General features: G+C 46.7%; 1 protein-coding gene across 1 annotated transcript in view; it reads left to right on the forward strand.

The window, feature by feature from the left end:
- The window catches only part of LOC117366868 (collagen alpha-1(VII) chain-like), a 311,407-nt gene that overhangs the window by 177,255 nt on the left and 119,561 nt on the right, over positions 1–14,591 (forward strand). Inside the window, exons 52-53 of the mRNA XM_033958833.1 lie at positions 2,010–2,063; positions 12,095–12,133. Of these exons, the coding sequence (XP_033814724.1) occupies positions 2,010–2,063; positions 12,095–12,133 (93 nt within the window). The remainder of the gene's footprint in view (positions 1–2,009; positions 2,064–12,094; positions 12,134–14,591) is intronic.

Raw genomic sequence — 14,591 nt, forward strand, 5'->3', positions numbered from 1 at the left:
TGGCATCAGGTAATACTTTTATTCTGCTTCCAGGAAAATTAAGGGCTAGGTCAGGGGTGGGCAACTCCGGTCCTCGAGGGTCGGAATCCAGTCGGGTTTTCAGGATTTCCCCAATGAATATGCATTGAAAGCAGTGCAGGGAAATAGATCTCATGCATATTCATTGGGGAAATCCTGAAAACCCGACTGGATTCCAGCCCTCGAGGACTGGAGTTGCCCACCCCTGGGCTAGGTACTGTACTAGGCCAATACTACAGTGTTTCTCTGAAAATAAGACAGTGTCTTATATTAATTTTGGGTCCAAAAAACGGATTAGGGCTTATTTTGTAAATATACAACAGTCATCTCTCCCTTTCTCTCTGCCACCCCAAATCTTCCTCTTTCCTTTCTCCCCACCCCCCATGTGCAGCATCTTTCCTCCCCTGTCACCCATGTGCAGCAGAATCCCACTGACCCTCCCACCGTGAGACTGACATACCTCCGCTCCGAGACCTCCAAAAACAGCAGCAACAGCAGCTGTTTTTGGAGGACTCAGAGCAGAAGTATGCCAGGTCTCACCGGGATGGGGATTGCTGAATTGACGATCTGATTATTTTCAGTGAATCGGGCAGCACTAGTGTCAGGGATGGAGTCAGGGATTGTCGGGGACATTTTGGGGGGGCTTCAGGGGTCGATCTTACCTAGGGCTTATATTAGGAGAATCTTTTAAAAATCATGCTAGGGCTTATTTTCGGGATAGGTCTTATTTTTGGGGAAACAGGGTAGTGACCTGGACTGGCCTCTGTGAATACGTGATACTGGACTGGATGAACCATCGGTCTGACCCAGTAAGGCTATTCTTATGTTTTTAGGCGGTCCCATTCATGGGGTTAACTTGGCTGGTTAAGTGGTAAATATTGGTCAGTAACAGCTCCGACACCCACAGAATTCCTATGAGCGTGGGAGCTGTTACCGCCGAGGCTGGCGCTAAAAAACGTGCTATGGTTTTGTAAAAAGTGTGCGTGTGTGTGTGGGGGGGGGGGGTGGTAAGTGCAGCTAAAAATGACCAGTTAACCCTGAACTGGCCAGGAGTCATGTCTGACTGATTAATCATGATGAATATTGACCTATTGGTAGCTAAGTTTTGGTAAACTGTTATGGAATTGCCACCTTTCAAAAAAAAAAACATCCCCCAGATATTAAAAGGAATAGTTATAATAATTTTGATTTTGAACATCCAGGATGGGGGGGTGGGAGGGGGGATATGTATTGAATTATGAATTGCTTGTAAGATTGTCTATCTTAATAATTTGTGTTTTTCTGAGCGGTTTTACACTTTTAGGATGGGTGGGTGGGATTGTGGAGGGGAATATGTATTTACTGTATCATTTGATTACATTACATTAGACTTCTATTCCGCCTGTACCTTGCAGTTCTAAGCGGATTACAATTGAAGATGGATGGACATTTCCAGGAAGTTACAAATTTTAGGGAAAGATACATAGAGAGGCTAGGATAAGAGATAGGGTTAGATAAATAGTGGAGGCTAAGAGGGTGAATTTAAGGAAGTGGAGGCTAAGAGGGTAAATTTAGGGGGGACATTTGAGGAAACTTGTAGGGAGGGCGGAGTTTAGGGTTGGTTATTTGATGGAGTGCGCAGGGAGGGTGATGTTACGGAGGAGGGGGTAAGCGGACAGGATGGTTTCTTTGAATAATAATAACTTTGATGATATTGAGTGCTGTCTAATTTGTTAACTGTTTGAATAATATGTTGCACTTTTTGCTGGTTTTAAAAGGAATAAAGTTAAAAAAAAAAAAGGAACAGTTCTACATTTATCTAATCTAATCTAATCTAAACCTTGAGTTTATATACCGCATCATCTCCATGAGAATGGAGCTCGACACATTATCATTGCACAAAAAGCATAAACATTTTGGATATTGACCTTCTGGATCACAGATAATACTGTGCTTTCCTGCAGGTTCTTCTGGTCACCAAACTCCTGGTCAACTTTTCTCTTTCATTTCAGGGTAGCCCAGGTCTACCAGGCAAGAATGGCTCTCCTGGCCCTCCAGGACCTCAAGTATGTATTAAAGTCAACTGCCGACTCTAAAGGAAACTGTCTTAACATACTACCCAGAGGAGAGCGTGGCACGATGGTTAGAGCTACGGCCTCAGCACTCTGCCTCACACTGCTCTCTGTGACCCTGGGCAAGTCACTTAATCCTTCACTGCCCCAGGTACATTAGAGAGATTGTGAGCCCGCCGGGACAATAGGGGAAAATGCTGGAAGTACCTGTAAACTGCTTTGAATGTGATTGTGGAACTGCAAAAAGACGGTAAACAAGTCCCAATCCGTTTCTCTGATGTCATAGTGCCTCATTCCACCAATAAGAGCCAACCTCATCAATGATGTCATAATGGCTTCACTGTTCTATACTTGGCTCATCTATAATAATAAAACCCTAGCCGGGCATGCGCACTTGAAACTCTGTGCCTCCGCATGAGCAATAGAAGAACTGCCAAGCGCGAGGAGCTACTGAGCAGGGAAGCATTTCAGCGCAGTGGCAGCAGTCCTGATCTGCCAGCCCCCCCATTCCTTACCCAAAGCAACAGTGGCAGCGCTGTAAACAGGCTGTTTGCGGCAAGCCCTGGCAGGACCGCTGCTGCCACCTCGGGTAAGTAATGGGGGTCTAGGAGGCCAGACCCACATGGAGGGAGGGAGGGCAGACATGTGGGGGCGGTGGACCAGGTGTGTGTGTGTGGAGGATCCATCAGGGTGAAGGTCTGGGGAGGGGCAGCCTGCCCAAGGATTCAGTGCAGTGGCCAGGAAGGAGGCAGGTGGGGGAGGGGTGGGGTTTGAATTGGTGCAGGCTCTGGTGTTGGGGTGTGGTTGGGTGAAGAGGGTTATAGTAATGGGGAGGGGGAGAGTTGCAGTACCGTGGGGAGGGGTAGGGGAGAGATGAAAGAGAAATTGGTCCTGGGGTGGGGTACAAGAGAAAGGGTAAAAAAGAAAGAGAAGCTGGGTAGGGGTGGAATATAGGGACAGGAAGAATGACCTTGGAGGCAATGGAAGGAAGGATAGATAGGAATGGAGCTGGGACTGAAAGGGTGATAAATGCAGTGGAGGATCGATGTGGCCAAAAGGGTACAGAGGACTAAGGAAATGGTGATGGATAGCGCCTGGGAGCCAATAGAAGAAAGAAAGACATAAAGACAGACAGGGGGCAGGGAGAGAGACAGAAAGAAAGAAAGATAGATGGGGGCAGGGAGAGAGACAGACAGAAAGAAAGAAAGAAATATGGGGCAGGGAGAGAGAAAGAAAGACAGAAAGAGGGCAGGGAGAGAGAAAGAAAGAAAGATGGGGCAGGGAGAGAGACAGAAAGAAAGAAAGATGGGGCAGGGAGAGAAAGAAAGAAAGAAAGACAAAAAGAAAGGGGGCAGGGAGAGAGAGAAAGAAAGAAAGAAAGACAGATAGGGACAGGGAGAGAGACAGAAAGAAAGAGATGGGGCAAAAGAGACAAAAAGAAAGAAAGAAAGACGGGGCAGGGAGAGAGAAAGAAAGAAAGACGGGGGCAGGGAGAGAGACAGAAAGAAAGAAATTCTACACATTTATTCTAGCATCCATTAATGTAATGGGCTTAAACACTACAGTAATTTCTGATATTATTGGAGGAGAGTGTGGTGCAGTGGTTAGAGCTACAGCCTCAGCACCCTGAGGTTGTGGGTTCAAGCCCTGCGCTGCTCCTTGTGACCCTGGACAAGTCACTCAATCCTCCATCACCCCAGGTACATTAAATAGATTGTGAGCCCACCAGAATAGATAGGAAAATGCTTGAAGTAACTATATATAAACTGCTTTGAATGTGATTGTGTAACTACAAAAAGGCAGTGTACAAATCACCGCTCTACATTTTTTTATTTTTCCTTGTTACTAGCATCGAATTTTGAATTTCTAGCCCAAGCCATTTTTGTGAACTTTTGGTCTGTAGGCCTTTTGGGTTCTATTACAGTGTGCACAGATATGAAGAAGGCTTCTTTGAATTAATTATCTGGAACTTTCTAAATTGTGCTTCGTTTTTGGAGCTGTGTTTAGGGAGAACCAGGACAGAAAAGTGAGCCAAGTATTACTGTAAGTTATCAGAATATTTCCATGCTCCAGTACATGACTGTGTGACTGTGAACCAGACTGGAGGCCAAGCTTGGGGAGGGGGGGTGTCTGCATTCAAGAGCATCATTTGCACTTAGGCCTCTGGAGGGAAATGCAGACAGAAATTTTCAGCTTTTGAAAGCTAAATGCTCCACTTTCCATTGTGATGTATTGGATGAGAGTTAATTATGACCGTTTGGAGTGAAAAACTAGGCATGTTATTTGTTTTAAAATTTTTATGCAAAATGCTAGTCTAAATTAGAAAATGACATGGGGGAAAAATTTTTCCCTGTCCCCGCAGGAACTCATTCTCTTTCCAGTCCTGGAGAGTTCTTTTCCTGTCCCTGCCCCATTCCTGCAAGCTGCATCCTCATCTGCACAAGCCTCATATGCTTTGAAATCCTAAGTAGCAACATTCTAGAGCTCAGATTGTGATGTCATAATGCCTCATTCCACCAATACCTAAGCTCCGTCCTCATCTGCACAAGCCTCAAACACTTCAAAATCATAAGCAGCAACATTCTAGAGCTCAGATTGTGATGTCATAATGCCTCATTCCACCAGTGCCTAAGCTCTGTCCTCATCTGCACAAGCCTCAAACGCTTTAAAATCCTAAGTAGCAACATTATAGAGCTCAGATTGTGATGTCATAACGCCTCATTCCACCAGTGCCTAAGCTCTGTCCTCATCTGCACAAGCCTCAAACGCTTTAAAATCCTAAGAAGCAACATTCTAGAGCTCAGATTGTGATGTCATAACGCCTCATTCCACCAGTGCCTAAGCTCTGTCCTCATCTGCACAAGCCTCAAACGCTTTAAAATCCTAAGAAGCAACATTCTAGAGCTCAGATTGTGATGTCATAATGCCTCATTCCACCAATGCCTAAGCTCCGTCCTCATCTGCACAAGCCTCAGACCCTTTAAAATCCTAAGTAGCAACATTATAGAGCTCGGATTGTGATGTCATAATGTCTCATTCCACCAATGCCTAAGCTCCGTCCTCATATGCACAAGCCTCAAACACTTTAAAATCATACGTGTTCAAGGCTTGTGTGGTTAAGGCAGAGCTTACAGGAATGGGAAGGGGAAAATTTTGTCCCCGTGTCATTTTCTAGTTCAGATAGGAGGCTTGGAACAGGATAGCAATCTTATAACTAGAGAGGGTTTTGTTGGATCCAAGTTGGAAGAGGTTTAATAGGCATTTGTCAAGACAGGATGATCTCAGTTCTTCTGACACATACATATTAGATGAAGATGAGCCCAGAACAGAGATTTGAACAAACAAAAAAGAATGCTCAGAATGAATCTCACATTCAGATTGATTGGTAAAATCAATGATTACCTTAAGACTGGGAACAATTTGTGTGGCATTGTGAGAGTTATATTAAAATGCTGGAGGACAATCCCCAAGGATAGATGGCTTCTAAAGTTAAAAATTAAATATAGGATTACTGTATGTCAAGATTGGACATCAATACTGAAAGGCTGTTTCCTTAAGGGGATACATTATTAATATACTTTCCTAATGCATGTTTAAAATCACTAACCTTGACTCTGCTTGAACTTTTCCGTGGATCACTGGAATAATAATATGAAAATTGCACTGGGATATACAATGGCTCGGTGGAAAAATTAAAATGTGTTGGATTAAGGAGACTGGTACAGAAACCTGTTTGTAAAATTAACTCCTGAAGCTCTCATGTTATTAAGAAGAAAATACATGTTTGGCACTTTTTTTTTTTTTTCTTCACTAATCGACACTAGTGCAGTATCAGGCAGTGCCCTCCCTGGATTAGCAAAGGAGATGTGGAGAGCAGTTCTGTAAAGGGTGCCTGATCCCTGGTGGTCTACCGGAGAAATGAGCAGGAGCGATGCCCACTCACCGCTGTCTGGTGCGGCCGCCTCCTTAACAAACAAAACCGCTGTGGAGTCTGATGCTGCTGATGGCGGCTTTATTAGAAGAAGACAGTACACAATCCCCCAAAAAATGGAGTACACCCACAATTTTAGCCAATGAAGAGGACCCGGCACGGTCCATGTTTCGACCAGAAAGGTCTTCTTCAGGGGTCCTAGGAATATGAATGCGTGTGTAAGTAGCAATGTATGAAAACGTGTTATGCATGATAGGTGCTTATGTGATTGTGAAGTTCGCCTCCTTAAAATGGCTGTGACAACCTCTAGTGGCAGTTTCACGGTACTTTGAAGTACAGCAGGACTGCAGCTTGAGGTCTCAGCATCCATTTTGACAACAGCATTGGGCAGGAGCAAATGGGCATCTCCGCTAGACTACCAGGAATTAGGTCGGTAAGGCTGCCAGAATTCTGGGGGGAGGGGATGCGATTCTGGGCGGTGGAAGGGAAGGTGGATCCTGCAAGGGATCTTGATATGCTTCCAGGGGAGGAAAGAAGGGGATTTGAAAGGAGGGGGTTTGAGTAGGGTTACCAGATTTTGTATTACAAATAAGAGGACACGTGACCCCGCCCCGTTCTGTCCCCCGGCTCCGCCCTGTCCCATCCACAGCCCCGCCCCATTCCGCCCCTCAACCCTGGCCCCGCACAAACCTTGTCTCTTCGGGGCCGTGTCGGCAAACCTAAATGACTCCAGTTCGGTACACAATGTCTCACGGACGCATGTTTTATGAAATATTTGTCAGTGAAGATAACCGGCACGTACTTCCTCGGGTGGCATTCAATCTATGTCTATATTTTGGGGAATTGCAGGTCACTAGAGGGCAGAGAGGGGAACGTGGACCTGCTGGACTTACTGGTGCTCCAGGCCCTCCTGGTCCCTCTGGGTCCCTGTAAGTCTCTTAACTACTAACCATATGTTGCTGCATGATGGAAGAGTTATAGGTGACCTGCATGACACTCCCCTGAGGTTTCTATATTTCTTATCTGCTGATGAAATCATCAGAACTGCACCATCCTGTAGACCAGTGGTTCCCAACCCTGTCCAGGAGGACCGCCAGGCCAATCGGGTTTTCAGGCTAGTCCTAATGGATATGCATGGAGCAGATTTGCATGCCTGTCACTTCCATTATATGCAAATCTCTCTCATGCATATTCATTAGGGATAGCCTGAAAACCTGATTGGCCTGGTGGTCCTCCGGGACAGGGTTGGGAACCACTGCTGTAGACCATAACCACAGATGCAGAGTTGTTGCAGGGAAGCTTTTCACCAATTGTATTTATGTTGAGATTGGTTGATATCTCTCTTCGCCTCCTCCCACCTAATATTGCTCAGTCCTCAATCTCAGTCACATCAGTACAGCCAACGGGAAGAGAGAAAATATGGAATCCCAGTAGCTCCCATCCCATAATGTTTAGGGATCTAATCTAATGCACAACACATTAATCACACTATACCAAAAAGGTTCAAGGCGATTTATATTCAATGAGGCTGTAAAATCTACAGGAAAATGCAAAAGCAATCAATAATCAAAATATCATCATAACATGAATATTACAAGTCATGTCTTACAGTATTCTGTCTGATCATTGAGGTAGGTGTATTGGCAGAGACTTTTAAACCACTATGGTGGCACTTTTGTGTCTTGGCAGGAAGAGCTAGGTGCCCCAATGCCTGATTCTATAAACGACGTCTAACTCCTAGGTGTTAAAAGGCGCATTGCCACGGCCCCTCGGAGCACTTTAAGATCGTCCTGCGCGCGATTGTCTGGGCGGGTTTGTCCACGTGCGCTTTTGACTGGACCCCACCCCAACACTCAGTGGCATAGCGAGGGTGAGCAGCACCAGGGGCGCTGGCACCCCCTCCCTCGCACCCCCTGCCAGGCGCACGCCTCCTTCCCTTTTTAACTTCGGCGCAAGCAGCCACCAACTTACTGCCCACATCAGCTTCGGCGCCCTCTCTGACATCACTTCCTAGGTGTGGGTTCCAGAAGTGACATCAGAGAGAGCGCCAAAGCTGACGCGAGCTGCAAAATGGTGGCTGCTCGCGCCAAAGTTTAAAAGGCGCGGGGAAAGGGAAGGAGTACGCATGCAGCAGGGGGAGGAGTGGTAAGGGGGGGGGCAGAGAAGAGGAGCCATGCTGGCACTCTGAGCAAGATGGCGCCCGGGGCGGACCACCCCCCTCGTCCGTCCCCCCCCATTTACTACTTCACTGCCAACACTGACATCAGGAAGTGTTAGGGAGGTAAAATTCCTAGACGTCATAAATGACTGCTTCTTGGAGCAACTGGTCCAGGAACCGACAAGAGGGTGGAGCTATTTTAGATTTAATCCTTAGTGGAGCATAGTACAGGAGGTAATTATGTTGGATCCGATGGGAAACAAGTGATCGGAGGGACGGAGCTTGACGTACTGACTCAGACAGTTTGTTCCAGGCATATGGTGCAGCAAGAGAGAAAGGGAGCAGTCTGGAGTTGGCAGTAGAGGAGAAGGGTACAGATAAGAGAGATTTGCCTGATGAATGGAGTTCACAGGGAGGAATGTGAGTAGCGATACTGAGGAGTTAAAGAATGAATACAGAACATAAGAATTGCCACTGCTGGGTCAGACCAGTGGTCCATCATGCCCAGCAATCCGCTCACGTGGCGGCCCTCTGGTCAAAGACCAGCGCTCTAACTGAGACTAGCCCTACCAGCGTACACTCTTGTTCACCGGAAACTTGTCTAACTTGTAGATTAATAAGAGGAGCTTGAACTGTATGTGGAAGTGGATAGGGAGCCAGTGAAGTGACTTAAGGAGAGCGGTGATATGAGCATAGCGACTTTGGTGGAATATAAGTCGTGTGGCAGCATTCTGAACAGCTTGAAGGGGAGAGAGATGGTTAGGTGGGAGGCCAATGAGAAGCAGGTCTCAATAGTCCATGCGAGAGGTGATGAGGGAGTGGATAAGGATTTTGGAAGTGTGCTCAGGGAGGAAAGGTCAGATTTTGGTGATGTCATAGAGGAAGAAGCAGCCAAGAGGAGAGAAGAGTCAAAGATCTGCTCTTTCTGCCCTGTTTTGGTGCCTCGCATCCGTTAGAACGCTTTTCTGTGCTGAATATTCGGTGTGGAATGTTCGTGCCACAGATAGAATTCCCCCAATAGCATGGAATACTCCGGTGCATCCATTTACACCAGCCACGGGCCCAGTGTAAATGATCGTGCCTAACTTTGCGTGCTTCGATGCCAACATAGGCCAGTCTTCTGTAACGGCATCCTGGCACTGTCACTCGGCGTACAGCATTGGCATGACTAACTAGAGGTGCCCACTTCTAGAACTGCCCCATTTGAGTCTCTCCGTTACCCGACCATCTTGTAAAGCGCTTATGTCATAATCCCCTGCCTCTTGGATTCGGCTTTTCCCTTTCCCTGCCCTGCCAGTTTCTACACCGTGCACTGAGTGTGCTCAGATCTGCTAATAGGATGAAATGCCCTTAGAAATGCCCTTAGAAAAGGAGACCAGGGAGAGCATGAGAATCATGGATCCTCATTTCCCACGATCTTCTCTCCCATCGATCTTCTGAAGCCCTTAGATCAGAGTTGCTGTAAGTGAAACGATTTCTTTTATTAGGCTTTATATGGGGAGCCCTGCAGAAAAAGCTAATTAATTATGCTACTGGTGCGTCTATCGGCCGCCAGGAATTAACTTGCTGCAAAATCTATATTCTGCTTTACTTTTGAATTGAATGTGCTGGAGCTCCTTTGACCTGAAATCGTGGCTGTGTATTGCGAACGCCTCTGCTCTTTCTTGAAGGAATAGGGAAAAAAATAGATTTTGGCAAACTAATAGCTTTTATTAGTTTGTAACCATGACATGAATGATTTATTCCGGTCTTCAGGGGTTGCAGTTCAGCCTCTGTTACACAAATTCATTGCATACAATTTGATTTGATTTGATCTAGATAAATTCCTCTTTGCAAGAGAAAAGCTTGACATCTAGAAATGGTCATAACGGATGATTCATTTTCTTGGGATGAAAGTAAAAGAGTTTAGGATGCTCAAAAACAGACATTAAGCATTGCCATACTGGGACAGACAGAAAGTCCATCAAGCCCAACAGTGACCAACCCAGGTCCCAAATATCTGACAGTAACCCAAAGAGTAGTAACATAGTAGATGACGGCAGAGAACGACCCGAATGGTCCATCCAGTTTGCCCAACCTGATTCAATTTAAATTTTTTAATTTTTTCTTCTTAGCTATTTCTTGGGTTCCTACTGCCGAAATTTCCATCAAACCTACTCCAGCCCATCTACACCCTCCCAGCCATTGAAGCCCTCCCCAGCCCATCCTCCACCAAACGGCCATATACAGACACAGACTGTGCAAGTCTGCCCAGTACAGGCCTTAGTTCAATTTTTAATATTATTTTCTGATTCTAAATCTTCTGTGTTTATCCCACGCTTCTTTGAACTCAGTCACAGTTTTACTCTCCATCACCTCTCTCGGGAGCGCATTCCAGGCATCCACTACCCTCTCCGTAAAGTAGAATTTCCTAACATTGCCCCTGAATCTACCACCCCTCAACCTCAAATTATGTCCTCTGGTTTTACCATTTTCCTTTCTCTGGAAAAGATTTTGTTCTACGTTAATACCCTTCAAGTATTTGAACGTCTGAATCATATCTCCCCTGTCTCTCCTTTCCTCTAGGGTATACATATTCAGGGCTTCCAGTCTCTCCTCATACGTCTTCTGGCGCAAGCCTCCTATCATTTTCGTCGCCCTCCTCTGGACCGCCTCAAGTCTTCTTACGTCTTTCGCCAGATACGGTCTCCAAAACTGAACACAATACTCCAAGTGGGGCCTCACCAATGACCTGTACAGGGGCATCAACACCTTCTTCCTTCTACTGACTACGCCTCTCTTTATACAGCCCAGAATCCTTCTGGCAGCAGCCACTGCCTTGTCACACTGTTTTTTCGCCTTTAGATCTTCGGACACTATCACCCCAAGGTCCCTCTCCCCGTCCGTGCATATCAGCTTCTCTCCTCCCAGCATATACGGTTCCTTCCTATTATTAATCCCCAAATGCATTACTCTGCATTTCTTTGCATTGAATTTTAGTTGCCAGGCATTAGACCATTCCTCTAACTTTTGCAGATCCTTTTTCATATTCTCCACTCCCTCTTCGGTGTCTACTCTGTTACAAATCTTGGTATCATCTGCAAAAAGGCACACTTTTCCTTCTAACCCTTCAGCAATGTCACTCACATACATATTGAACAGGATTGGCCCCAGCACCGAACCCTGAGGGACTCCACTAGTCACCTTTCCTTCCTACGAGCGACTTCCATTAACCAGTAACATTCCAGAGCTGAGATTGTGATATCATAATGCCTCATTCCAGTGATGTCACAATGGCTTGATTGTCCTATACTTGGCTCACGTAAGAATTGCCATACTGGCACAGACCGATGGTCCATCAAGCCCAGTATCCTGTTTCCAACAATGGCCAATTCAGGTCACAAGTAGGGACAAGATCCCAAAAGAGCAAAGCAGAATTTATTCTGCTTATCCTAGAAGATATACTAGGATACTAAGATATACCATATTTTTGAATTGAAAAAAAAGAGGACACACGACCCCGCCTCTCCCCACCCCCGGCTCCGCCCTCACCTCTCTCCTGTACCAGCCTCCCAGTAGCTAATTTGGCAGGGCAGGCTTACAAAGAATCTGGTGACTCTTCCCCTCTTACCTCCTCGGCACCACAATTCTATTTTCTTTGGGCTGCTGGCAGCTCAGCGACATGAGCCTGCTGTCATCAGTCTACTTCAGAAGCTGCCTCTCTGCTTAGGCAGAATGGGGTGGGACTGGGGGCAGGTCCATGTATCCCAGCTTTATCAGAACAAAATCTGGTAACCCTACCCATAGTGCAACATCAATTAGGGGCTTTTGGAGTCAAGGACAGAAGTTACTTCATTTAGCCTACCAAATAAAAAGTTGTTTTACTGCTCCAATGTTTCTTATGCTTGCCGCCTTCCATCATGGCACTAACAAGCTTAAATATCTTCTTTCTTTAAGGGACCCCGAGGCCCACCTGGCAAAGGAGTGGAACTCAAGGTACAGAAAAAGTGGGTTTAGAAGCTTGGAGGGAATTTTGCTCTTACCTGTGGGCTCCTATGGGAGGAGTACATTTGAAAACAGTGCTGCCACCTACTGGCAGCAACATTAAAGACACTATTAGATTGTTAAACTCATTGGGCCCAATATTTAGCGCTATTAGGCTGGCCAAGAGCAGCTCCTGGCCGGCCGACTAGAACTCAGCCGTCTATCTCCCTCTGACTATCTGGCTCAGTGGATTAGCCGGCTATATTGTGCAATGCAACCAGATGCCGTCAGTGGCTCACTGGCTAGGTTCGGCAGCCAGATAGGCCTGCCCAAAAGACAGGTCAATCTTTGGCCACTAAGACTTGTCTGACCAGCTGCTCAATATTGGCCTAGTCAGCTATGTCTTAGCCAGTCAAAAAAAGACTGGAAATTCAATGCTGGTCGCTGGATAGGCGCTGGCCCTGAACTTCCAGCTTCGCCGCAGACCATGGGAGATATCCAGCTGTCTCCCAAGCTCTGAATATCAGGTGGAATGTCCCCAGATAGACTGATATTCAAAAGGTTTAGGGGAGGGGTCAATATTTGAAGCAATTTAAATGGCCAGAAACGGCTCCTGGCTATTTAAATCACTTGTCCGGGGCTTACTGGGCGTATTCAGTGGCAGATAGATCCCGATTCTGTAAGGGGCACCTGCCGTGGAAGGCGCCTACAAAACGGGCGTCTGCCGCATGTCAATCACTGAAAGGTGCTGCTTAAAGAATTGTGAATCCCAAGGACCCGAGGCGCCGGAAAGGTAGGCCAGAGATTTACAGGCCCACAGGGTCCTTCCTGAATCGCAGCCAGAGGCGCGTAGTGATGCTGAAGTCCGGCACTGCCCCTAAACACGCCCACTCCCAGGCTTCAGCGGTACTTTGCGCCATTAGCCGCCACGGTTTTGTAAAAGGGGGGGAGGGGGGTTAAATGTTTGAGAGGTGGGATTACTTTCATCTGTACTCTGAAACTGGCTTCATACGTAATGAATTTAGGTGATATTTTAAGCATAATTTTCTGTTCTCAAACAAGTTCATTGCTACTTATATTAATAAAAGCGATTCAAATTACTGATTATGTCATCATTTTTTATATATATATACACTAAAATTATTTTTAAAATTACATTTATGTATTGTTTCTAAGGTATACAATATGGCGTAACTTATTAACAAGGAGCCCCCCAAGCTTTATATAGCTTAGGGCCTCACCAAGTCTAAATCTGGCACTGGTCTACGAATTTTGGCATCTAGAATTTCCTAAATCTTCTCCCCGGAAGAGCAACGACATTTGGGATCCCTAAAACTTGGTGGTAGCAGGGGAATAAAGTCAGGCGCTCAGCACGGATTTGAAGCGCCAGGTGTTTGAAGTTTAAGCGGGGGATGGCAGGCCTGAATTTGAAGGCCTCAGTTGTAGGGACCTAAAATTTAAGTTCAATGCCCATTTTCTTCATAAAACTGGAACCTAAGGAGCTCTTGTACATAATTTGGCTGAAAATAAATACCTAACCCCCTCCCCCCCTTTTTACAAAACTGTAGTGTGGATTTTAGCGCCAGCCGTGGCGGTAACAGCTCCGACACTCAAAGAATTCCTATGAGCGCCAGAGCTGTTACCGCCGTGGCTGACGCTAAAAAACACACTACAGTTTTGTAAAAAAAAAAAAAGGGAGGGGGGGGATAATTTTGGTGTTTAGCAGTTTTGGACTATCAATGTTAGTGTTTTTTTTTACTTGTCTGCATGAGCCCTTTTTTGTGAAAACCTCTGTATATCTACCGTATTTTCTCGCATATAACGCGTGCGTTATACGTGGTTTTTACAAACCGCGCATACCCTTGCGCGTTATACGCGTGAGCGCGTTGTACAAAATTTTTTTTACATAGTTTCCCCCCCCCCGACGCCCGATTCATCACCCGGAAGGAGCGCTCGCACTCCCACCCCGAAGGACCGCTCGCACCCCACCCGAAGAACCACTCGCACCCCCACAGCCTCCCCCATGGAGAAGCTGTCTACCTTGTTTCCGGATGCCAGCCCAATTGCTTCCTCTGCCGGCGGTCCTGCCCCTTCTCAGAGCCCTGTGCTGCGCTGCTTCCTCTTCAGGCGTTCTCCCGCCCTTTCTCTGATGTCAGAGAAAGGGCGGGACCGCCGGAAGAAAAAGCAGTACAGCAGGGCTCAGAGAAGGGGCGGGACCTCCGACAGAGGAAACAGCTGGGCTCGCTGGCATCCGGAAACACGGTAGACAGCTTCTCCATGGGGGAGGGGGGTGAGGCTGTGGGGGTGCGAGCGGTCCTTCGGGTGGGGGTGCGGGTGTGTGCGAGCGGTCCTTTGGGGTGGGGGTGCGAGCGGTCCTGCGGGGGGGTGATTTGGATGTCGGGGGGGGGGGGATCAGGCTTTCAGGGTAGGGACAGGACTTCAAGGAGGAAAGGAGAGTCGGGGCGGGCGA

Source organism: Geotrypetes seraphini, chromosome 9, assembly GCF_902459505.1.
Source record: "Geotrypetes seraphini chromosome 9, aGeoSer1.1, whole genome shotgun sequence".
Classification (NCBI taxonomy): Eukaryota; Metazoa; Chordata; class Amphibia; order Gymnophiona; family Dermophiidae; genus Geotrypetes; species Geotrypetes seraphini.